Genomic DNA, 24,405 nt, shown 5'->3' on the forward strand with positions numbered 1-24,405 from the left:
CCAGGTATGAAAAAGATAGATTTATTTAATGACAAATTAAAACAGAAAAAAAAAGGAGTTGAGGGGGAGCAGCAACATTACTGAGACTCCACATGAAGAGAAAGGGAGAGTTGATTGGCTTGACCTCCCTCCTCGTAGACAAAAAAAAAAGAAAAGACCACACAAACATGAGGACGGAGAGACAAATAGATGAGGAAAAGCAATCGGGAAAAAAACAAACCTTCAGAAGAACGACACAACTTGCTTTTTAACTACAAACACTGAAAGTTTAGCCACAAGTTTTACAACTGCCTTTTAATCTTTGTTTTTAAAAGTCATTACAAAAAAAAGATAATTATGATAATCTCCATTTAATAATAACAATAGCGACATTGTAACGATAGAAACTGGCCCTCGTTCCTGGTTGGGTGATCAGTCAATCAAGTGGCTGAGGCCGACGCCGGCAGACAGAGCAGAAATGAAGGGTAAGCAGGTTTTTTTTTGCCACATGTCCACGCGTACGTGCACACACACACACACACACACACACACACACACACACACAGGCTCACACAAACGTCAGGAGTTCTTCTCTCCTTCCATACAAAAAAAAAGACAACTAAAATAATTAAAAAGAAATGACAGACTTGAGAAACAAACCCCAAACGAAAACTGTGACTAAACTGAAATGCAGTGTTTTTTCCTTGTTCTGAAAAACAATTCATCTACCATTACAACTACACACACAGCCAGTAATGTAAAGAACAGGCGTGTGTGTATGTGTGAAACTCCTGTCCACTTCATGAAAATAAAAATAATAAAAAAAATAAATCCATGGCTGATGTAGCTGAGGGCCTTCTTAAATCCGTACAGTATGAGAGCAGAGTCTGTTCTAATAACTATCAACGACGACAGTCAGCTATTTGAAGAGTGTCCGATGCACAATCCTTAGCCTTAGGTGGACCAGAAGGAAAACGGATGAGCCTGAGTTCCTTTAGCGCAGTCCTGGATATAATTGGTGTCTAATGGTTATGGGCGCTACAGCTGTCCATGCCTACGTGGCAACAGTTCCAGTCCCAGCCACCAATAGCCACGTCAGTGACGATTTATACCCAAAGCTGCGGTAAGGACCTTCATAGGCTGGGAGCTCCAGTTTGATCTCACTGTGGTGAACCCCAGCCACAGCCACAGGTGTAGCCCTAAAAGTGTCAGTAGAGTGTGAACCGTTCAGTCCAGGAGGTCTGACCGATACTGAGGTGGATTATAAACAGCAGGGAATTGGGTAGCGGGAAGCTAGGTAGCTGACTAGCTACCTAGCACTGACCAGGAGTCCGCGGAGAAACATAGTTTGAGTGTTTACCCAGTGTGTAGCTGTCAGGGAACGGGGCTGCTCAGCGGTGACCGGCCTCCGTCATCTTGGAGTGAAGGTCGATGAGCTGTAGTGTCTGAAAAGTCTGAGGATGGTTGAGCCGTAGGGAAAGACCGAGAGAGACTAAAAGAAGAGTGGTGGGAAATCACGAGTTTGACTGAACAGCTTTTCAGTTTGTGTCCTTGTTTATGACCAAGAGAGTGTGAGACTGCATGTACGTGCATGAGTCTCACATGTTTGTGTGTGTTTAGAAGTCTATAGTCATCACTACACAGTTATGTCCTTGTGTTTCTTCATTCCTCCACTCATCCATCCATCCATCCATCCAAACATACATCCCTCCCACCCCCTGGGCCTCCATGGCTGTCTGATCAGACAGTCCAGTTCCATATCTCAAGGGGTGGGGGCACTGTGAGGTCACAATTGATTTGACCCCTGAAAAAAAAATGCCCCCTGACAATCTGCGAATTTTTTTTGACCCTCGTCCTGTCAAAGTTCTTAGCACATGGAGATGGTGACATTGATGCCCAGGTTGCCGTTCTCCGCAAACAGCTGTGCGATGGACGTGTCGAACACCAGGCAGTCACTGTTCATGATGGCTGTGGCGATGCCCTCGTGGATGGATCGTGGTGTGGCCTCCCAGGTCAGGCGGCGCCGGTGCCCATTGAGCTCCAGCCGGTAGGCGAAGTTCTCTGCCTGCTTGCGAGTCCCGATGAGCTGCACGATGGCGAAAAACTGCTGGTGGCCGTCATACTTCTCCTGCTTCTCCAGCACCAGCATGAAGTGAAAGCCGAAGCAGGACTGCATCATTACCCAATCCACTGCGCCCGGCAGGTTGATGTCTGTGGCCAGGAACACAATGTCCTCCCCCTGTACAGACAGACAGAGGTTTTACAGGTTTAGCCATACAGAGATCGTTTAAATGTGATTTAATTGAGCTTAGTCACAGAAGAAGCTGCAGAGACTGTCTGACCTGCAATGTGGTGATGGACTTGTGCTGGTGCATCAGGTGAGGCATGACAGCGTCCAAAGAGCCCTGCCACTTGCAGGAGGCGCCAGGACAAGGACAAGAGTACGGCCGGAACTCACACAGCTCTTCATGCTCTGTCTTGTCAGTGTGAGGCAGGGTGACTTCGCAGCCCGATGAGGCATACTTGCAGGGGAAGAGGACAGAGTTAGCTACCTTCTCCATGGCCAGGTTCCTGATGGAGCCAAGGGGGCCTCGGCAGGTGGGGCAGCAGGTGAGCTTGGGCCGGCAGTTAGAGCATACCTGAGAAGGGACAGGTAAGAGCACTTAGTGTTTCCTCCCAAGAGATGTTTTCTCTTAGAGGGGTGGGAGAGGATTCTTGAAATTGCATCAATTCCATTTGCTGTATTCTGATTTGAACATTTATAACTCTTTTTACTATCACCAGTTAAGTATAACTGACATTAAAGCCTGCAACTTAAACACAATCCTTGGAGTTACACGCCAGGTGAAGATGAGTCTACAAATAAATAAATAAATAAATAACAATAGACTCTGGTCAATCAGTCACAAGTCAACCGATATATACTTCTGCAGTGCTGTTAAAATCTGCAGCTTATACTTGAAGGAAGCATCTTTAGGGATGACTGCTTTCCTTACTCAAGATAAACACTGTTGATGACAATCTGACATCTAATCAGCTGCCTCTGTTTACACTCCAGGCTGGACAATACATACCAGGTGTCCAGACTGACACTGCAGGATGGGGGGTAGGACATAGTCGAAGCACACAGGGCACTCAAACAGGCTGGCCAGGTCGCTGTTGGAGGCGGTGGTGCCTGACAGGGTGGGCACGCGCTGGGAAGGGGGACACTTGGAGGTTCCTGTGGGCAGCGCGGTGGCAGTCTGGCGACTCATTTCTGATGAAAGGAGAGAGGGAAAGGGCCATGATGGAGACACTATACCAGAGACACAAAGTCATACTTCTCCTCTCAGAGAGAAGTATGGCCAATTTTCTACACCTCTCCCTTTATAGATTCTTACTCACTGCACATCTATGAGTTATGGCCTCTAAGGTCCCTGGCTATAAACTTCTAACACTTCTACATCAAAGCTGATGGGCACTCAACTAAAGAGAGATGTGGGAAAAGAGATGGATACATTAAAATTATATCATGCTCTCATCATGTCGAAGCAATCTGAAACATTCAATTCCACACCTGTTCCACATTTTAGCTGTACCCAGTATTTCTTATGTCAAAAAGACACTGTCTTTTGTCACATTCAGTACTCTGTCTTAGACTACCAGGTGAATGAGCTGTTTCAAATTTAGCTGGTCTTTTCCTGGCAGGAAATATAACTGTATTTCTCCTCATATGCGTTCACTGGTTGCATTTGTATTATATTGTTCACATACTGACATGCAGGTACATGCTAAGCTACTCTGTTCTGCTCTGGTCAGTGTTGCTCACCACTTTCTCACAGCAACAGAACGTTGAGCAGAGCCACAGTCAGTCATGTTCAGCCATAAACAATCATGCACAGTTCACAATGACGCATCCAGTATCTGATTAAACATGGAACATGTCAGTACCATTACATTCTGCATTAGCCAACCATGTATATACATGTAAATTATTATCATCATCCTCATCATGGTTAGCCACAGGTCATGATCACTGTTCAGTAGTCATCCTACCACAGTTCCCAATTTTGCTTCATGAGATCTGTTAGCACAGTGTGTCAAACCAATATGACCGACTGGTACCTGCAGGCATCTGGATTATATTTGAAGCATACAAACTCTTTATGGGGGTTATACTATCTTTCTAAGGATACTGCTCCCTGTCACTGCCTGCCAGTCTCTCCATGGCCTCAGCCTACCGTGTACATGTCTATTATTGTCCCAGCAACAAGTCAGAGCTGCAGACTCTCTTAGTCACATATATAAAAAAAGAACCACCAGACAGTAAAGTGAACTCAGATGTGGAGTGTGTGTGTGCTTGTTCCCATCATGCTGTGCAGTTGCCTTGGTAACAGGTTTGTGGTTAAGTATGACATCGCCCGTGGAGCAGAGAATAGGAGGGGAGAGAGGAGGGGAGTAAAAATAATAGGCAGGAGAATAGGTATATGCTGAGGAAGAGGGCAGAAGGAGAGCTACTGGCAAAAAAAGGAGGGATGGGGGAGGGGTGATAAAAAGGGAAGAGGGAGCAGGGAGAGAGGAGGAATGAGACAGCAAAGTTTAATATCAAGCAGAGCAAGTACATCAGAGGTAGGCAAAGTTCTAAAAACGTAACACAGACAAATGAGGTGGAGGACACTGGAGGAGGAGAAGTGTGGGTGCGGAGATTAAGAAAAAAAAAAAAGAGGGAAGGGCAGGATGTTTTTCATGTCAGCTCTTTTTTAAGCAGTATAAGGTCTGGGTAGGATGTCTGTGCATGCCTGAGTCCCCACCCACTCTGCTACCTGGTCTAGTTTAGCCTTTTTATAGGCCTGCCGAGAGACAGACACAGCACAGGGTGACCCACAACGGAGGTGAGAGGATCGTATTTGTGGTAGGTGAAGACAAGAGTGCAGAATTAGGTGGTGAGATGCTGTAGTAATATGTACACAGACTGCACACCAGCCCGGGAATTGACACCCAACAACACAACACTGCCAAAGCTTTAAACACGGCTGCTTAATTTCCTTCACACAGCAGCTAATTTAACAAAAAATACAACCCTGATTCCTAGAGGGGTGAGACACTGTATAACAGAAATAAAACAGAAAGTGATCACTAGCCAATCCTCTTAGGCACATACTCGACTGAAACAAAAAAAATACAAAGGCAATATGTTCATCACCTTCACTGACTATTGTAAACTAGTGCAGTGTCCGTTATGAATGGGTGGACTGCTTGGTCACTGGGTTTGCTGCATGCAGCTTTCTCGAGAACCACTCACCCCCACTACTTCACACTCGACACAGGCCGTGTGCGATAATCAAATCATTAACATCAGAACATCAAAAATTAGCTGAGGCTTCATTAGGTATCACAAGCACCATTTCCACATGGCTCTGGCTCTATCAATCTAATGACTGAAAAATAAAGAAATACTGCTGGAGTTAGCAAACGGCATAGGTGGTCTTTTTTCCCTGGTATATTTTCACTCTTAACATGTTGGCAGGTGCTCCAGGATCTTTGCGAGACATGCACTACTCAAGCCTTTCTCGCTTCTCAACTTTTCCTTCTTAAGGACCAGTATATGACCACTTATACGATTAGCAATTGGCTTTAAAAAATCTTTCAAAAGCACAGTTTGATCCTTTCAGTTTTCTAAATACAGCACTGTGAAGGACTAATACGTCCCATCACTTTCATCAGGTGAATGATTTCCTGCTGACAATTTTGACCACTCCCACAAGGGTTCACCTAATGACCAATAATACCAAATGTGATGCTATCGTCTACATCGTCACTACTTGAATAAGCTTCCCTTTCGCGTCTAGCTTGGTAGCCGGCAGCACTGTGAGTGCATCTGTTGGGGTAAAGCTTCTCTGCATGTGTACATGCACACGCATGCCAACAGCACAAGTTAAAAACTGCATCTCATGAGAGACAGTGTTGTAACTGTGCCTGCTAGCTTGTAAACACATCTGCTGTTGATAGAGATAATACCTTAGCAGCTATTAATAGAACTTCTTAGCTGGCTAACATGCTAGCAGCAGTGGTACTAAGAGCAATGGGACCAAATTAGCTGAGGACATTTGGCTGGGCCAAGGCCAGGGTCACAGCTTGCATGCAAGACTGAAATAACTAACAGAGGGTAGCTTCTCACAGACATTCACAAACCTGGAAAATACAACTTTAAGACAATGAAATGGTCATAACTGATGATAAAGATTTTGTCGTAGATGAGTAGCTCCATGATAGAGCATTTTTAAATTTGCATGGTTTTAAAAAATTAAAGTTTTTTGGTGGGGCAGACTTGAAGCGTTTTTAAGCAAGCTCAAGAATAACTGAACTTGTTTTGTCACAAGCTTCTCTCAATGTACTATCAACATTAGTTGATTATTGATTTAATAATAATGTGTAACATACTAACAAAACTTGTACATTACCAAAACAACTTGAACTAACACGTACCATGAACACATCGTTACAAATGGGCGATGAACGATTTAAGAAAAATATTTCAATGGATATTTTTAGAGAAGTGTTAAATCCCTTTGCTTAAATAAGCCCTGATGAGGATTCGTCAGCGGTCATTCTTTTAAGAGTGGTGGCTATCTGCTAGCTGTGTGTGCCTGTGTGGAGACGTTTGTGTGGTTTCGGTGTGATTGAGCGGCCCAAAAACTGCAGTGCAATCTGCCAATCTGGACAGGCTGGAATGATGATAATACCAAAAGGAACAAAAAGAAGATACATTCTGTCTTAATCAGGTGAAAGTAGCCTAGAAAAGACAAATTTATGGTTTATTTTGTTAAGATAGCCATGTCACAATTATTCAACCCCTATATAACGTTGTTGTTTTAAAACTTTTTAAAACAGTTTTTATGGCCTAAAGTGGAGCTGAAACATAATTAAGCCTTTGGGAACTCTATAATGACCCTTCATTTGCTTCAGCTGTGATGCATATATAAACCCCACCCATGAAGGTATTCCAGGTGAGCTGCAATCATGAGAAAGACAAAGGAGCTTCCACAAAAGCTGAGAGGAGATTATTTCATCACACCTGAACGGTCTTGTGTATAAGAAGATTTCCAAAAAATGTAACATTCCAAGAGACACCATTGGGAGCATTATAAGGAAGCTTAAAGTTAAAAGGAAGTTTAAAAGTTATGGAACAGCTGCAAACCTGCGTGGCCATGGAAGAAAGCCCAAAATTTCATCAAGGGCCTTTAGCAACTTAGTCAGGACAACTAAGAAAAACCCCTGTGTGAGTGCAAGACACCTACAGGATGACGTGATGAAGGCTGGTATAAGTGCTTCAGTGGCAACTATAACAAGTACACTGAATAAACAAGAACTTCATGACCAGACTCCAAGACGCACTCCACTCTTGACCACAAGGAACATCAAAAGTAGACTAGAATATGCCAGGAGGCATTTGGATAAGACTACAGAGTTTTGGGAGATGGTTCTATGGACTGATGACACCAAACTTGAACTCTTTGAACAGATGAACACACAGTATGTCTGGCATGCAAAAGGCCAGGCTAATGACCAGAAGAATACCATCCCCAAGGTCAAGCATGGAGGTGGGTCATTGATGACATGGTGCTGTTTTTCTACGGCAGGAACTGGCAATGTTGATCATGTACCTGGCATCATGGATTCCCAGAAATACCAGGCCATTTTAAAGAGTAACGTGATTCCTTCTGTTGATAAATGAAACCTCTGTGAACACTGGACTTTCCAGCAAGACAATGATTCCAAGCACACCTCCAAGTCAACTAAAGCTTGGTTGTGAAAAAGACCCTGGAATGTCCTCCAGTGGCCTTCTCAGTCAAATCCAACTGAAAAAGTGTATCGGTGCAGGTAACCTGACTGACAACCTGACAGCTGCCCTAACGTTCACGGAGTCATTGTTTAATAAAGGACAATGTGTAGATGTTAATCTGAGCTGATGAGGAAGCTACAAAGTCCACAGATCGCTGTTCTGTCCTTACATTGATTGAGTTTGATCATGCTGAAGTTTTGATGTTTCTGAAGAATTTCCCAAATGAATGCGTTCTCATACGTGCTTTGATATCAGCCGTATGAATCAGGAAATGAGACAGCTCCTTCAGGCTCAGCAGGAAGGCAGGAGTTGGGGAGTCTGTTAAAGAAAACCTGCCAGTGAACAGGGTAGCCCCATAGATTATGTTACCACACCAGACCAGAGTTTGCATCTTTTCATGGTTAAAAAACTCCTGAGTTTGGCTAGACCCGCTTTCTGAATCAGGGCCTTTGCAATGGCAGAATGCCTAAAAGAACACAGACTTGAAAGAAGCACATCGATAATTTTATTTTATTTATTTATTTTATTTTTTTAACATTACTTTGGACAGAAATCTTGCCTTACTAAGAGCTGTTACACTAGCTAGCTGGCACCACATAAGACTACAACTAGTAGCAACAAGTCCAGCTAGCTCCAGAGAGTCAGTTGAGGGATAAATACGCTATCACTTGTTCAGTTGGCACATGCAGAGGCAATAAGTGACACTGTAAGATAAAGGCAAAGTACAGGCAAGCAACGCCCAGCTCCTTTTTGTTTGTTAGCAGGTGGCTCAGGGGAGGCTGGATTTAGAATTTACAAGGCAAAGAACCAACAGCTCATTATGGATGATGCTTCACCAGAGACCCTTTATTCCTAAATTATACATTCAACAAAAAAGGCACAACAAAGGTAGGAGAGCAGGAAGCAAAAACACAAGCTCAGGAGGGGCTGGGGAGACAGGTAGTGAGTCAGCTAACCAGATAGAGAGAGGGCAATGAGCACATTCTGTGTTGTGAGGAGGAGCGAAGAATATGATAAAAGGAGGGCTTGGAAACAGTCCTCTGTGTTCAGAAAGAGCAACATAACAGCACAAAGGAAAGGATTGAGTTATGAACTACTGAAACCGTTTTCTGTCTAACACTGACTACTGTGCATGTTCCATTAAAATGGCCAACTGACAGGCTGGTAGCAGACGGAGACATCGTGCTGGAGAAACAATAAATAGTGCTACATACTGCCCAAGTGGGTCAAACTGGGAGCTCAGAATCCTCAAACAGGAAAGAAGTCAACAAACAGCTAATACAAGGAAATCAGGACATGCAGTGAAATTGTCAACTCAACAGACTGTTGGAAGCACTGTAAATAAACACCACTGTACACAGACAGAAAGGCATATGGAGCGGGTAGAGGAAAGAAACATGAAAAACCCACCTTCGTCCATAAGATTTCCAAATAAGGCTTTCGTCTTCTCTTGAAATGTGGGGACCTCTGAAAAGAAAGGAGAAAAAAAACAAGGTAAACAAACATTGAGCTTTGAGGAGCAAGGCTAGAAAATACTGTCTGGAACAAACTAATCACACTGTGACAGTAAAGCTACAACGACTATGAAGTAATAGCGTCCCATACAGCATTGAAATCACTGACATCTTCACACACTGGCCACAGAGATGGCCTGTTTCTGTCATTTCCAACAATGGGTATTATACATGCTCAAGTCAGTTCATATATGAAGCAGATTACAGGATCACAGTCTAATGTTTATGGTAGCCATCTCTGCTGGGCCAATAAGAGACCAGGAATGGCACTGCCCATCTGGTAAAATTCCACTGACTAAACAATGCTCCTTCAAGACACAGAAGCCACTTACTGTGCTGCTAATGCAACATAGATTCAATTAGACCTCTAAAATGCCCAATGGCTCCACACTGATTTCCCAGCACTGTTAATTCATATTTCATAAAACAAATAAAGTTCCATCTGTGAGTTTGTCTGATATGCCAATGCAAAATGGGACTGAAGCAATTCCGCATGTAACTCAATTCATCATTAATCACTATCACTGGTGATTTTCTTTTTGGGATCAAAGCTTAATTTTGTTGTTTCCAATGTGTCGAGTGACCACTTGGGATCAGCTCTCACTTCTCTGCACTCCACAAAAAACAAACAAACAAACAAAAAAACCTAACGCCACTAGAGCAAATAGACACATTTTTTCTTCCCCACAAAGAAAGAAATAGCTTAATTATTCTCGTGAATTCTGCAAATACTGCATATTTAGAATCGTCATAAAATTATACTGTTTCTCACAACTCACAAAACGCTACATTGCTTCAATACATTTTAAATGGGAAACACAATCCATGATACATTTAAATTCAGAATCTAGTCCCAATACTGAGTACATACAGAGTACATACAGAGTAGAAGTAGAAGATAACATCACTGTTACAAGTTTTGGTCATGAAAAGTATTTCAGTACAACATGTTGATGTGTGTACACCAACAACAGAAGGAGAGGATCAGACTTCTCTTTACACTTGCAACAGTGTTTTAAAACACAACACAGCGGGAAAGCCTAGCAGACCGAGTATATTTTCTCAACAGTGTGTAGCTGCGTGTCTTCTTAAGCCAATTTATAATAGTATGAACTAACAATACAACATGACACCCATCTAAATAGTGACATTCCCTCAGTTATTAAGAGTCAGGCTTTACTCAACAAAGCTGATGCACACAATTAGTCTTATGTGAAGTCTTTAGACAGGTGCCACCTTAGGCAAGCTCCTTGGCATCTTAAGCTTGAGAGGATTTCTCACTGCAATGTGCGACACATATGGCAAACACACTGCTTGCCAACACATGCCAAAGACGCTGCACTAAGAGGGCACTTTACTTTAGCTTTTCCTTTGTGTTATTTGGTGCTTTCTGGGCTACAAAAACTTCCTGTGGTGTAAGGTGTATTAACAAGTCAGGTGTGTTTTCAAAGGATTTGGTTTGATTGATATTCCTCAGTGCACAAAAGAACTCATAATTTAGGAAAACAAATCTGCTTAAGAGGAGATCTTCCTCTGACTCCAAGTGACTTTTCTATAGTACTGAAAAACAGGTACACATAATTTCATGTAGTCAACAGTAAACAAAAGGTCTGCACATGCTCCAGGCTGTTGAACAGTTCAGAGATCCGTGGCTTTGGGGCTTTGCCTATAATTTGAACCTGGCCCTCTGAAACAGTAGTCGAGGCCCACTGTCATCTGGTCCAAGCCTTCTCACGAAGCAAGAAGAAAGAGAACTGAAAGAAAACCAAGCTGCTCTCAACATGTCACAGAGTCTCTGATCCATCATGTGGTGACCTGACGGTAATCTACACGAAAGATGCTTCAGAGTTTCCTCAGCCAAGAGCAGTCAGTCTGTGTGACATTGGCTGTAGAAAGAGGAATATGGCATCTGTTGCGCAAGGATGCAGACATAAGTGTCATGGAGCACATGTGTCAGCTCCTTGGACCTGTGAGCATGTTAACAGATACACTTGCCTCAAAAACGAGTGTTGCTGTCAGCCATGAAGCCTGTCCTGAACCATATCACCAGTGTTGTTCTTGTGGAAAAGAACTAAGAGCCATCCCTGGAGATCAAAGGGGTAATGAAGCAAATGTAACAACAGAAAGACAACACAAAGAAAGCCGTGCATATGGCTGTGTCCAGGAGGCCTTGAAGCTGGCACCTGCACGAGTGAGGAAGAATCACAGTAGCACCTCCCACACCAACACCCGCAAAGTGGCATCAGAAGAGAAAGGCCTGGCTGGGTGGCTGAGAAACAATACCTCAATAAAGGCAGCAGAAAGGTGAAAAGGGTCAGATTCCAACCACCCCAGAAGACAGAGTGAAAGAAGAGATCTACCAGCTCTTCCTGTGTCTGCCATCTATTCCAGCAGAAGAGGATCCACTGGTGGGGTGCAGAAGCCATGAATCAGGATTGCCATACTTTGCCAGGATTGCCAAGAAGCGTATGTGTCTCCCAACAACCAGTAGGCACACTCCCCTTGCAGATCACTACTTGAACCTGACAAAGAAAGTATGCTGACATTTTTACATTTCAATGCAATACATACAGGATCTTAGGTCAGCAGGCCCTTATTTCTTTGTGAGAGAAAGTACATACACTCCCCCATCACTTACATTAAATGTGCATTAGGAAGGGCTCTCTTTCTTGCCCCTATAAATAGGAAGAATGATTACTGCAAGCAACTGTGTTTTTATAAACCCACATCAACATTGTAATTGGAGGAATGGAGTATTGAGTGCATGTAAAAGTAGCCACCGATGGGCTAATGGAACAGTACACATTATATAAACCAACCTGGAGAGACAGTGAGAACGATTTTGATGCATCTACGTTTTTGCTTATCAAACACAAGGATACCCGTTTCAACAAATCTCCACTATTTCAGAAGAGGGAATCTGATTTATTTCAATGTGCTAATTATTCCTCTTTCACAGTAGACAGTGCTGCAGGGAGCAGAGTTTACGGCAAGGTCTGACTTGTGTTTATCTAAACAAAACACTCATCTGAAATGCTTTAAGGTAAGTAGGCATTTTATCATGAGAAACTATACGTCAACCAAGTTATTCTGCAGCAAGCACCAACTTGCCTCAGACAAAATATAAACACACACACATTCACTATCAAAAGCCTGCACATACTTCCAACACTACAAACAGATGGAAAATAGATCCCAAAAGACCGCAGACTGTACACTGAAAGCAGAGAAACGTGAAAATAAAACACAAGAAAGAAAGACACAAAGGCAAAGACAGTACACCAAGAAAGGGAGGGTAGCAAACAACTGGGGAAATACAGATAGAGATAAGAGGATATGGAAGAAGACAGAGACAGCACAAGCACGAGCAGAGAGGGAGGCAGAAAACAAGTTGGGCTTCAACACAAACATACCATTCTTTGTTCTCAACTCATGGCCCACTCTTTTCTCAGTCACACACACAGACATTGTATAGCGCTCACACACATACTGCCACATATAATTCACAACACACACAGACACGCTTGCTTAAAGCATCTTCTGTACTCGCCCACACGCAAGCTATTCAACATACAGTGTTGCACGCTTTAGCTAGACAAGATCGCTGCACACAAAGTATCATTTAATCAACCTGCCACACACACACACACACAGAAAGAGAGAGAGTGAGCTGTGGCTGGACTGAGCACAGGTATTTACAACATTTTACAACACCCTGTGTGGAGCTACGAGGACCACTGCACATAATACAATAAGCTGATGAGGAGAAAAGGCAGAAATGTGTCCACAAGTAAGTGCTCTTTACTGCTCTTTAATGTGTTATCTTTTAAAACCTCATTCACCTTTAGTCTTGTGCACGTTCCTTGTGGCTACACATGAAAAGAGTCTGAACAACGAGTTCCAGGGCGGAGCTTGCAGTGCTGCGCAAGCCGGCTTCGATTTCACTTGGACCAGAGACATAGGGGAGAGTATTCACACAGCCCCTCAGCTCCATACTTCTCTGGTGTTTTCCATGGAAACCACACACTGTTGCTGTTGCCCAAAACACACCACAAAACAGAAGATCACATTTTTATCCTCCCGGTCCCCCATTTAGGGAGCATAAGCTCACAAGGGCTGAGGGAAAGCTGCGATGAAAGGAGGTTTGTGTCAACGGAAATGCTTAATAGCCGGAAAAATAACAATCTGAGAGGCGAAGAGACAAGAGGAGAAGACCTGAGACCCTTTGTCCGTGTCCACAGAATCCAAAAAACTTGTGTCCCAGGCAAAAAAAAGGTATCCTGAAAAGGAAAAGCAAGTAGGTTTCTCAGTGCTTATTCTGCAGCACAGAGACAGACAGTCCAACTCAAATTTAGTCTGTAAGCATTCAGTGACACTGTGTGGTCAGCGTGCCACTCCCTGGCTGCTGCCTCTCAGCCACTAGAAACTAAAGACAACAAGACATAGTTTAACAAAAGTCACTGTAGATTGTTTCCAACAATCCTACAAGTTCCACCTTGGTTTTGGTCAGTCCCAGATCTCCAGGGACAGTTTGGTACTTTTCAAATGCGCTGCTTTCTGTAAACAGGTGTAGTCAGTTCCAAAGCATTTTCCAAAATTGCAGATTTGTAGCAGAATAGCAGAATTACCACAGCAGAAGGCTGATTTCTATGAAAAAGAAAGAAGAATAATCCTTTGGCACTTGGAAAACAAAGGCCCGCTCTCTCTTGGTTTCCCGGTGGAAGTGGAGGCTGTAGCTACAGAGAGAGTGAGAGAAAAAAAATGGAGGTCTCACTCCTTCTGACTTTTCCTCCTAAGCCATGTTCTTTCTGTCCCCTGGAGTGTGGTAGGTGGTCACTACTGCTGGGTGTGTTTGAGTGCGAGACAGAGACAAGCTAAGCCGGCATCCAATGTCAGTCCAAACAGAGCATGCTCACCCACACCCTTCCCCTTTCTCTCCCTCCCCAAAACACATAACCCCTTCTTCTCCACAGCACATCATTTCTCTTTCACACAGACTCTGACTTGTCTCTTGCTAATTTTATTTGCCTCGGCACACTTCATCTTTCATGTCAATGACTCTACATTCCCCTCACTTCCCATGCACTTTCTTGTATGCTTGCTCTGCCCTGAGCCTACATATTTTGCTTTCTTTCTCTTCCATGGACATTCTCTCTCTCTCTCTCTTTCTCCCAGTTGGGTTTCTCCCTCTCTGGCCCCTCCCTCCGCCTGCTTCTGTGGTTGTGCGAGTCTCAGATTTCAGCCCTGTCTGGCTGCAGGCTGTACCAGCAGCTGCCCTCATTGACACCATACTTCACTTTCTCGCTGCCTCTTCTTTTCATTCTATCCTTCATTTGACCCCCCTTCTCACAGTTTGCCACAATATAATAGGTGCATTCATCACACTCAGTAAAAATTTGTCAAACCCTGGGGAGTGTGGTGTACGTTACCATTGAGTTGAGGCTCACGCAAAATAACGGATTTGCCCCAAAACTGCACACTGCAGATCACAAAAAGATGACACAGTTTTTTAGATCAGAAAACTGAATGGTTACAATGTTAATTTGTCGCTTTGTAAAATCAAACTAGCTATGTAAAATGTATATCTTCTTTACAATTTGTTTTTGCAAAAACAAATCACTAAATTTTAATTTATATAGGTCCAGATCATAATAATAATCTCATTACACTTCATATAAAGTGAGTTGAGAATAATATTGGAGCGATAATGGGAAGTTATCCGATACTGCCCGCAGAAGACACGTGTTCCTCGAGGGTTCCTACAGGAAGAAAAAAAAAGTCTACATTTTGTGACACAACAAATCTAATTACTGCCATGGAATATGAAATCATTTTCCACTACATTTTAGCTTTTCTTATCCTTATAAACTACAGGTTATTGAACTGCTTTTTAAAAATACAAAAAATGTAAAATTATCATTCTAAATACTTTGATCCATGGTCTATGTGAGGGCTGATTAGAAGCCGATGAGACAGGTTCTCTACACGCTACTAAAATGTCATAGTGTACTGTCGGGCTCAAATAGCATCCTGTAGAAAATGTGATTGGGACGAGCAGACCATCAACAAAGTGAACCAAGCACTGACCACAATGGTGTCTTCTCATGCCGTTACTTTGTTTACTGTCACCAGCTGTAAAAATTAGAAGAGTGTAAAATGTTTCCATGGTACTTGTCAATCTACCCTCTCAGTCACAAATGGCTTGCTAGTAGGACCCCGCATGTTGCACTGGTAAACCAAGAGGGCACAGGAGGAGGGCTAGTTAGCTATTAGCTGTTAGTAAAATGACATGTTTGGGTGAGAGCTGACAGCTAACAGAGTTAATAGACTGCAGAGGAGTTAAACACACAGCAAGACTGAGAATGTTTGTTCAGATGAACACGAAGCGCTGAACAGTGAACTGCAGTTTAACATGAAAACACAACATGTTTACGGTAAATATATTTATGCAAGTACTTAAACTGGGTATAGTTTATAGGTAAAGTACTTTGACTGGAGTTACACTTTACCCCACTGTACATTTGACCAAACTTCTGTCAGAGTTGATGAAGCAGTGACAAAGTGACAAAGCAGTGGTGGAATAGCAGCTTAAGGGCACAAAGACCTCAGTGACACTGAGACAGAGACAATGTATTTTAATAAATTCTGTGTCCCCTTAATTTTTTCTTAATTTTGTGTTTACAGTTCACACATAACTTTCATTTTGTGTCAAACCTATTTTTTGAGTCAGGCAAAATAAATACAATAATTTATTTCCTTAACATTTTAATGGGGGTTTTATTATGCCACAAATAACAACTGTAGCTGATAATACAGCAAAGAAACAACATTTTGATCAGTAATCGACATCAGTTGATTCAGCAACTGGTCGGAGCACCTGATCGGAGCACTTTTACTCGCAATGCCATATTTTTAAAGGGGAACTGCTCCTGGATTCTGGATGAACTACCTTTGTGAAAGCACCTTCAGATATGTTCAGTTTGTAAGAGGAGACAGGAGGCAAACTGGTGTACCCTTTCTGTTGTATTCCCCTTACCACGGTTACACTACATCTGTTCACATTATAACCAGACAATACAAACATTAAAGCAGCCAGAAATTTAGCAGTACAAAAAATATGTGCACAAAGAGAACCCACTGTGACACACACATGCACATTGTGGGCTATAAAAACTGCATTAGTGACACTAGCCAATGCCAAAAGTGTGTTATTAAAGGGGCAGGGCATCAGATCCAACAATGAGCCATCTGGACCAAGCAGCAGTTCACCACCAGAGACCTAAACACTTCATCACCTGCAGCCAGGGGTGTACAAAGGGGAGGACAGTGGGAGGGAGGGGAGACAGAATGCTTAGATCTTGAGGTTTGGCAATGCAAATGTCTGAAATTTGACACAGCAATGAAGCATCACAGAATTGAAAGTAACAGAAGAGAACCAAAAGGAATAGTGAGTTGGGAAAAAAAAGCATACCATGGTGGGGAGGTTGTAAAACACGCTAGAATAGAGTCGAGCACAAGCCCACATTTCCATATGAAATGACTCCTGCTGTCAATCCCATTTACAGTCCGGCTCGTACTAATCCGAAGCGAGTCACTGAAGCAGTGCAAATATAAAGGCAAATAAAGACGGTCTACACTTGCGTGCTTAGATTACATAAAATCTACATTGCAACTAAAAGAACTATCACTTGACCTGCAAAAGATTTAACAGTATTTTGGAAGATCACACTTGGTGACATGTCACTGGTCTTAATCAGTTCACAATGTCCGAGTGCATCCTGAAGATAATACTGAGATGAATTTAGTATTCAATTCCTGTCTCCACTCACAATTGCCTACTAAATACAGAACGCATAACAAGAAATGTTTTACACGTATCTGTAGGCACCTTATGGGCATCACTGCTAAATGAGTGATACTGCTCCAAAGGGGAAACGGTTAAATAGCTGCATAATGTGTGACTGAACGAGCTAGTCGAAGTTTGGAATGTACTAGTTAGGAGCCCATGAGCTTTTAATAAGAGATATTTCCATCTGGCTCAACAACAGATAGGGTAACAGAGGAAGCATATTTAAAAACAAAGAGAAAGTAATGCATCAGCAAGTGTTATGCACTTTTTCCGGATTCGGGCTTGTTTGGGCTCAGGCATAGCTGCCACCTGACTCCTTTTGGCTCATGTCTTGCCAATATTCATAAAGTACACTCACATTAAGACAAAACAGGTCCTCGGAGTCAAGTACAAATTTTTAGACTCATTCAAGAGCTTTACTCAGAGCAAAGGATCAACTACATATTAGACTTTGTTGTTACACAACTTTTTGGTTGTTGGTACAACTTTTCAGAGGAACAGACTTGTTGGACTTGATACCTGCTGAATGAGATAACTAGCAATTCCTTCATTGACTGTACTTCGCTGTCCCTGTGACTCACTTTGTACCGTTTCAACACATGAACATGGACGTACATCACGGGTACACACACAGACACAAAGTGTCGTAAAGCAAGCAGGGACTCCCTTTGGCATTAGTAACAGATCTAGAATTACCTCACTGTTACAGAGCCAGTGAGTCACTCTCTGCCTCTCTCACTCACTCATACAAACACCTACTTCATCAGGTCAGCAGGACCAGCTGTCACCCTTGTGAGGCAGAGCTGAGCTTTATTCACTCGACATGTGGTGCTGATGTTGTGCCATTGCAGTAAAAAAGCAAAGGTCTGCTAATTAGCCATGTCATAAGAGCAAGCAGGGGACAAAGCAACAGTACTGAATCCTCATCTGTGTAAAAAGAGTAAGGCGAAAGAATGGGACGAGGATGTGAAGTTTGACAGTGCGTTATGTGTCCGACCACTGTCCAGGAAAAAGCGTCTAGCAGCAGTTGGCAGCAAACTAAAAAAGACAAAACAACAAAATTGGGAGACAAATGTCCGGGACCTCTCTGCTCTCCACTCTGAAACCAGATGCCTGGATCAAAGGCTACGGATGCACCTGTACATAACTAAGAAGATCTAAAAGAAATGTTAAATGATGATTAAAATAAACAATAGCAATAATATTAATAATCAACCGCGTTAAACAATTTACATCTGAATGGATAAATGCCTCTTGGAAATGTTTGACTTACTGGCCTTACTTAATAAGGCTGAACGATTTTGGAAAATAATCTAATTGCAATTTTTTTTTAGGCCAGGCCTATTACAATGAAATTAGGTGATGCATGATTTGATATGAATGACATTTTTATTTAACAACTACAATCACAATAGTAGAATGTTGACTAATTTGTTGAACTTCCAGGCTTTTAAACGTGTAATAATTATTACGACAACATAATGGTTTAAACATTAAAATGAAAATCAGTAACAAATCACACAAACTAAAATGTAGATTGCAGAAATATAAAAACAAATCTGTGGCTTTAACACACTCAGTGTTTAGGTAATTCAAAGTCATTGTAATAAACTTATGAAAACATGTGGATTGCACTTCTTAAACACTGTCTGTGAACTTTACTAGACAGACTTTAAATAAATAAATAAAAATATATATTATCTTATATATGATCTCCACTCAGTAACATAACACACAAAGTGCACAAACATTAAGGCCTGCACCTCTTTGAAAATATTTAGGCAAATCAGTTAAGGTGTTATAGTGGTTATAGTGACCCTACTGTATGGCTCTCAGTAGCTCACAGATTTTTTTTGCTAGGAAAGCCAGCATATCAACTTTTGCTGGTTTTCAAGAGGAGTGAGTGCAAGTCACTATATTCCGTCCAGTGCTCTGAGGGGCGCACTTGTGACTCTGATAGGGCTCTGCTGTACGGCTTGACCGCATGCCTGTTGTAGCAGCGTAAAACTCTGCCGTTTTCAGCTCCGCAGCAAGCGACTCTCTGTTTGCATTTTTTGTGTAGCTCAGGTATGGCGACTTGGCTAGAATATGTACGGGACGGCATGCTGTACCGCTTATCCAGTTTATTTATTAAAGCAGTGAACCCGGGCTTGGTCACCATACTGAGGGCCATCATATCTTTCATGATGCACTCTGTTACTTTTTGAGTAATTTCCATGTGCTGTTTTGAAGTACGCTCATATGGTGTTAAGCTTTCAAACAGTGATCCCTGCCGGGTGGTATCTGGCTTACTTGATACACTGGTGCTCGGCATCTTAGCCATGCAACTATCGTACACTGCTTTGTGATGTTTTTTTAAATGCTGGAACAAGTTAGTAGTGTTGCCCCATCACGTAGCAATCTTAACAATGCAGGTTTTGCCCAATACCTGACGCTTCGCAGCATCTTCTTTTTTAAAGCCAAAATAGTCCCACACACAAACATACTGCTCCTCTTTGACACTAAAGTTTCCGCAGTCTCAGCTTCTGTCAAACCTGAGGCCATTGTTAAACAGATTAATGTGCAGTCATTGTAACGTGCCAACTTGTCACATGACAGAGAATAATCGTAGCTTCTGAGGTTGGAAAATCACAATATTATCGCAAATGCAATTAATCGTTCAGTCCTATTACTTAAGGGAGGATTGATGACACGTGGAAGTGAAGTAAGTGGGGGAAGCCAGGAAGCAAGTGGGAGGAGCTATTCTGGGCATCCCCGGGTAACGACTCAGTTGGATAACTTCTATGGGCTTGGATCAGCATGAAACACACCACATTAGATCCATCTACAAAAATACACAGCTTCATAATGTGACAGAACAACATGTTGGATTCCAATTTTAACCATTAATGAGTTCTTGACCCCAACTGCATTTCACTACTGTGTTTTAAGAGTTCCCCCTGACCAACTAATCCTCCTCCTCTTCTTGGCTATTGACTGCCTATTGTCAATAGAGTAACCACAACAGGACCATGCAACAATAGAAACAATTGCCCAAACCAAATTTTCTGTATAGCTGAAATAAAATTATGAATAAGCCAATCTGCTTCATTTTTTTTATAGAGTCTGACGATTTCATGAGGATGAGTCTTCCCTATCCATGACATAAGTCCCTGTCATCTTGGCATCCATCATCCATCCACATATGAAAACCAGTCTGGTAGCTACATTACCGAACTACTAAGCCTCTCTAAAAGCCATGGAAAACCCTGGGGTCAAAGCAAGTTCATCTCACTGCTGTATTACAGATAACCAACACTGTGCTGGGCACAGTCGGCTCAACACAAGAAGCCAATGTTTTGCTCCGGATTGTATGTTTGTGTGTGTGTGTACAAGTTGTGTCTGCATTCACACCTTGTACTTTGTTGTAAATGTGTGATGCCCGAATCCCCAACACTCTACGGTGCATTTTCAATGCAGAAAAAAAAACCCCAAATTAGTGGTGTGTTAACAAGATTCTTAAGTCACTACAAAGAATTCTAGACTAGTGTTTTAAAGTTTATTCATTCGTACTAATCTAATCAGAGGCCGATGTACATCCGGGATTAAAGAAATCAGTTTGAATTTAAAAATGTCTGTTTATTTTAATCAAAGAAGTTAAGAGACATGTGGAAAAAAATGTTGTGATTCTAATCAGATGGGAGAACCTCTCTCCCAATCAATGCCATGCAGCTCTTATGCCTGCCATAAATTAGGAATTAATAAGGAAGTGCAGTCATCTCAAGGACAGGAGCCCCTACTGATGGCCACTTTGTCTGACTGTATAAAGTCAAACAGCCAAAAGCCAAGCTTTAGACAAAGCTGCTTCAGGTTTCAACCATCACTTCAGAAGCAGAGAGTTATCACGTTCTTCATTCCAATATAATATAGAAGTAATACAAAGTAAGACAAACTACCTAAATCAACAGATACTAGGACCTGAAATTAACTTCAGATATATTGGTCAAAATGATTAAAAACACTTTAATATTTCTGTTGTGATACCTTGCAAAAGGCACCCAATGTTTTCAAGTCTTATATATACATATCTAGTAAGTTGTGGCTGAAGACAGGGTACCTGCAAGGGATGTCAATGCTTAACCGCTGACAACATTTTTGGAGCAGTTACACGTCACTCAATATATTCATGTGCCTGCATGCACTCGCATGCACATGAGCGTGCACACACACACAGCTAACTTCACTAGAGCAGTCTGAGATTTTTTATAAAGCAATCTAAATTAAGCTTGTTATGAGAGGATTTCCTTCAGAAGGACAACAAAATCAAATGTAAATCGTTTGATGGTACTTCTCAGTTTAGTTGTAGTACTAAAACTACTAGTACTACCGCACCAAGTTAAGAGTTCATTAGTGCTGACTGGGAGATGAAGTCCGGTGTGCTTTTTACTCCAGATCTGGCACAGTGACAAAATAAAATGTGAAATTATTCAAGCGAGTGTTAGTGTTCTTCTCACTCAGAGCCTCCACTTCCAATCAGTCTTCTGAAAAACAGCTTTGTGGTAAGCACAAATTTCTATGCCTTTGTATAACTAACTAAGTTTACTAACATTGTACATCTTCCATTAATGAGATGCAGTCACTCACACAGCTGAAATCACATTCAACAAATACACGATACACACCTGTATCCCAGTAACGCAAGTGTGATGTCAGACTATACTCATTTGAGCCAGCCCTCACTGTCAATAGAGAATCTAGTCTGTAGTGTAGTTCATACATTTATCTGAAAAAACAGAGAATTTCAGACTAAAACTGGGCTCAGAAAGTTTTCGTATCTCATCTACACTTCTGTCCATACTTGCTCATAGTCTTGTTCATATCAACTGTCTGATTAAACATTGACACACTCTCCCAACCTTGTAGAAAAAGCTCAAGTTGCCACATCTTTATAACCAAGAGCTCTAGGGTGCCTGAAGAGCAGTAGTAATAGTAGTTATGAACTCTCTCAATAGGTCTGTCTGACAGTGATGTCTGTTAGATTCAGTGCAAAAAACTACTCCTAAAACACCTCAACGTGACTCTGTTGCACACCTCAAAGTGCAACAGGGTCAGAATCACAAGGCATCCAATGGATTAATGCAATAATATTAAATGGAGAAACAACGCAAATCCTCAAGATTTCACTATAGATTTCACTATAGATTTAAAACCAAGCTTAAATTTTATCAATTGATGATTCTTATTTCTTGTTTTAGCAGGTACTGCTCGTTTTTGAAGCTATTACTACTACTTTTGAGATTTTTTTTCCTTTAAAATCATACAGCACAGTGTAGTTATAACTAACGTATTTATCAGCAGTAATAAAATATGACTGTGTTGCAATAAAGGTTGACTTAAGTGGTGCACCTAAATTCAGTGCTGGTGTTTCATTAAGGAGCACCTGTGCTACCAGTGGAAAAACATTAATCTGTAGGACTGTCTGATCATATGACCACTTGTAAAACACAAACCTAACCTGTCGTGCCTTTCATGTTATGGTATTTTTAAGCCTGAAGCTTCAGCAGTGATGATGATACTGGAATCACTTCTACATAAAAAAGTAAACTGATGTTACGCATTTTAGCCCTGGACATGTAACTGTATAGCACAGGTGAAGCACCACATCAACCTGAGCAGAGTCGTTCACAGCCAGAATAACAACGGACAAAGGTAGTAATTTATAGGACTTTGAAGTAACGTTATCATAAGATCATTCTGTGCTGTGAGTTTTGCTTCTGACAGCATAGCCCAAAACATATCTACAAGTGTGAGATCGATTCAACTACCGTTACGGCACTCGCAAGGTACACAAAAGTGAACGTGTTATGAAGCAGATCAGAACCATCTGAGCAACAGTAACAACTAAAAGCTGACATTCACTCGTCCTACTCCTTGGATACAGGTCAAACACATACAGTCACGATGGATCTCTGTCAGCAGCCACAGGCTTTACTTTGAGTAAACATTACTCATCACTTCCTCCACAGTCGTCACTTAACCTGGTTATGCCAGTAACGTTGCTACACAAAACAATGTCCTGGCAGGTTTCTGTTGACCCGAACTAACCTGCTTTGAAAGCAAAATGGCCTTGTCTGACAAGGCAGACGACGGTGTAGCTTAGCTAGCACAAACTGTTACAGACCTACAGGGCCTTGTCTTGCCGTAAAACAGTGCCCCGAAGCATTCTAGCTAGCTGAAACGGTGACTTGTTAGCTTAGCAAGTCTGTGAACAAGCTAAAAAAAACCGACACCACTACGCTTTTTGTCCGCTATTCAATGGACGTTATCAACCATACGTGCTCCTCATGCATGCCAATCGACTGTACACCACATGCAAGCGTGCATTTTGAAACGTCAAGACAACCAACAAGCTGCCGACACGGTTAGCCAGCTTTTTGCCAAGCTAACTGCTAACATTAGCGCCGCGCTAATGAAGGAAGCTACCGTCTGCTACAGCGGAGCTGTTGTTTTTCCAAGCACACACTGCACTCGAAAATCCGATGTTTCACTCGCTATGGCACACCCGCTTACCTCGGACGAAATATCCTTCAGCTCAGTGTAGATTAATGGATGAATGTATGGCGAGGTTATAAATACAGAATTCCTCTTTATCGTCTTTCATTCGTTAGCTCGATATACACATTCGAACTGCTCCTGTAGCGGAGACGAGACGGCAGGCGTTAAGTACCAGCCGCTCCGGAGCGCGCACAGTTGTTGAAGTTTCTCGCGGGAGCGCGCTCTGCACGAATCGCGGATTGTACTAACTGGCCCAAATCGAACATTACAAAATAAATTCCAAAATGTGATATAAAAGTTAAATATATACACAAAATCACAACTTATACTATATTCCCTCCCCACTATACGATTGCAATTTGACTTTTTAAAAAGATAAATGATAAATCGATTCTGCAAAACACACCTGCACTATCCCCAGCGAATCGAGGTCTCTAGTCAATAGTACCGTTTACGTTTCACTTTACTTTCATTTCCTCAAACCAAAGTGAGGATGTTTAGTATAAGTGATATGTTTTCCCTTTGCATCTGTCTTCAAAATAAAATTCAGCTGTCTCGAGATGAGCGCCTTTGTCCTATGATCTCCTGTTGGAGTTTTGTTGACATTTCACCAATATACATAGAAAAAGTTCTGAGAATGACGCATTTTTTTTATTTTAAGAAATGTAAATAACATCAAAGAAGATCTTCATCTGAAAAAAAAACCT

General features: G+C 42.0%; 1 protein-coding gene across 2 annotated transcripts; it reads right to left on the minus strand.

Annotated features, from left to right (window-relative positions):
* On the minus strand, nucleotides 1-23,897 carry siah1 (siah E3 ubiquitin protein ligase 1). Of its 2 annotated transcripts, none has more exons than XM_046395489.1 (5): nucleotides 23,714-23,897; nucleotides 9,212-9,268; nucleotides 3,054-3,235; nucleotides 2,322-2,618; nucleotides 1-2,218 (listed from the first exon to the last, which is right to left on the minus strand). In XM_046395489.1, exons 2-5 carry the CDS (start codon nucleotides 9,219-9,221, stop codon nucleotides 1,847-1,849), a joined length of 861 nt encoding a protein of 286 aa, XP_046251445.1. In that variant the 5' UTR covers nucleotides 9,222-9,268; nucleotides 23,714-23,897; the 3' UTR covers nucleotides 1-1,846. The 2 variants fall into 2 exon arrangements, with proteins under 2 accessions (XP_046251445.1, XP_046251444.1); XM_046395488.1 differs by lacking the exon at nucleotides 23,714-23,897 and adding an exon at nucleotides 13,158-14,902.
* Nucleotides 23,898-24,405: the final 508 nt, after the last annotated feature.

The sequence above is a fragment of the Scatophagus argus genome, chromosome 7, assembly GCF_020382885.2.
Source record: "Scatophagus argus isolate fScaArg1 chromosome 7, fScaArg1.pri, whole genome shotgun sequence".
NCBI classification, from domain to species: domain Eukaryota; kingdom Metazoa; phylum Chordata; class Actinopteri; family Scatophagidae; genus Scatophagus; species Scatophagus argus.

Coding starts and splice junctions, on each gene's coding strand:
- siah1 (XM_046395488.1), bottom strand. CDS start 13,275: ATGTCTCTGGTCCAAGTGAAATCGAAGCCGGCTTGCGCAGCACTGCAA. Junction 9,269..13,157: donor GAACGTGCACAAGACTAAAG/GTGAATGAGGTT, acceptor CTTTCTTTTCAG/AGGTCCCCACATTTCAAGAG. Junction 3,236..9,211: donor TGGAAATCTTATGGACGAAG/GTGGGTTTTTCA, acceptor TCCTTTCATCAG/AAATGAGTCGCCAGACTGCC.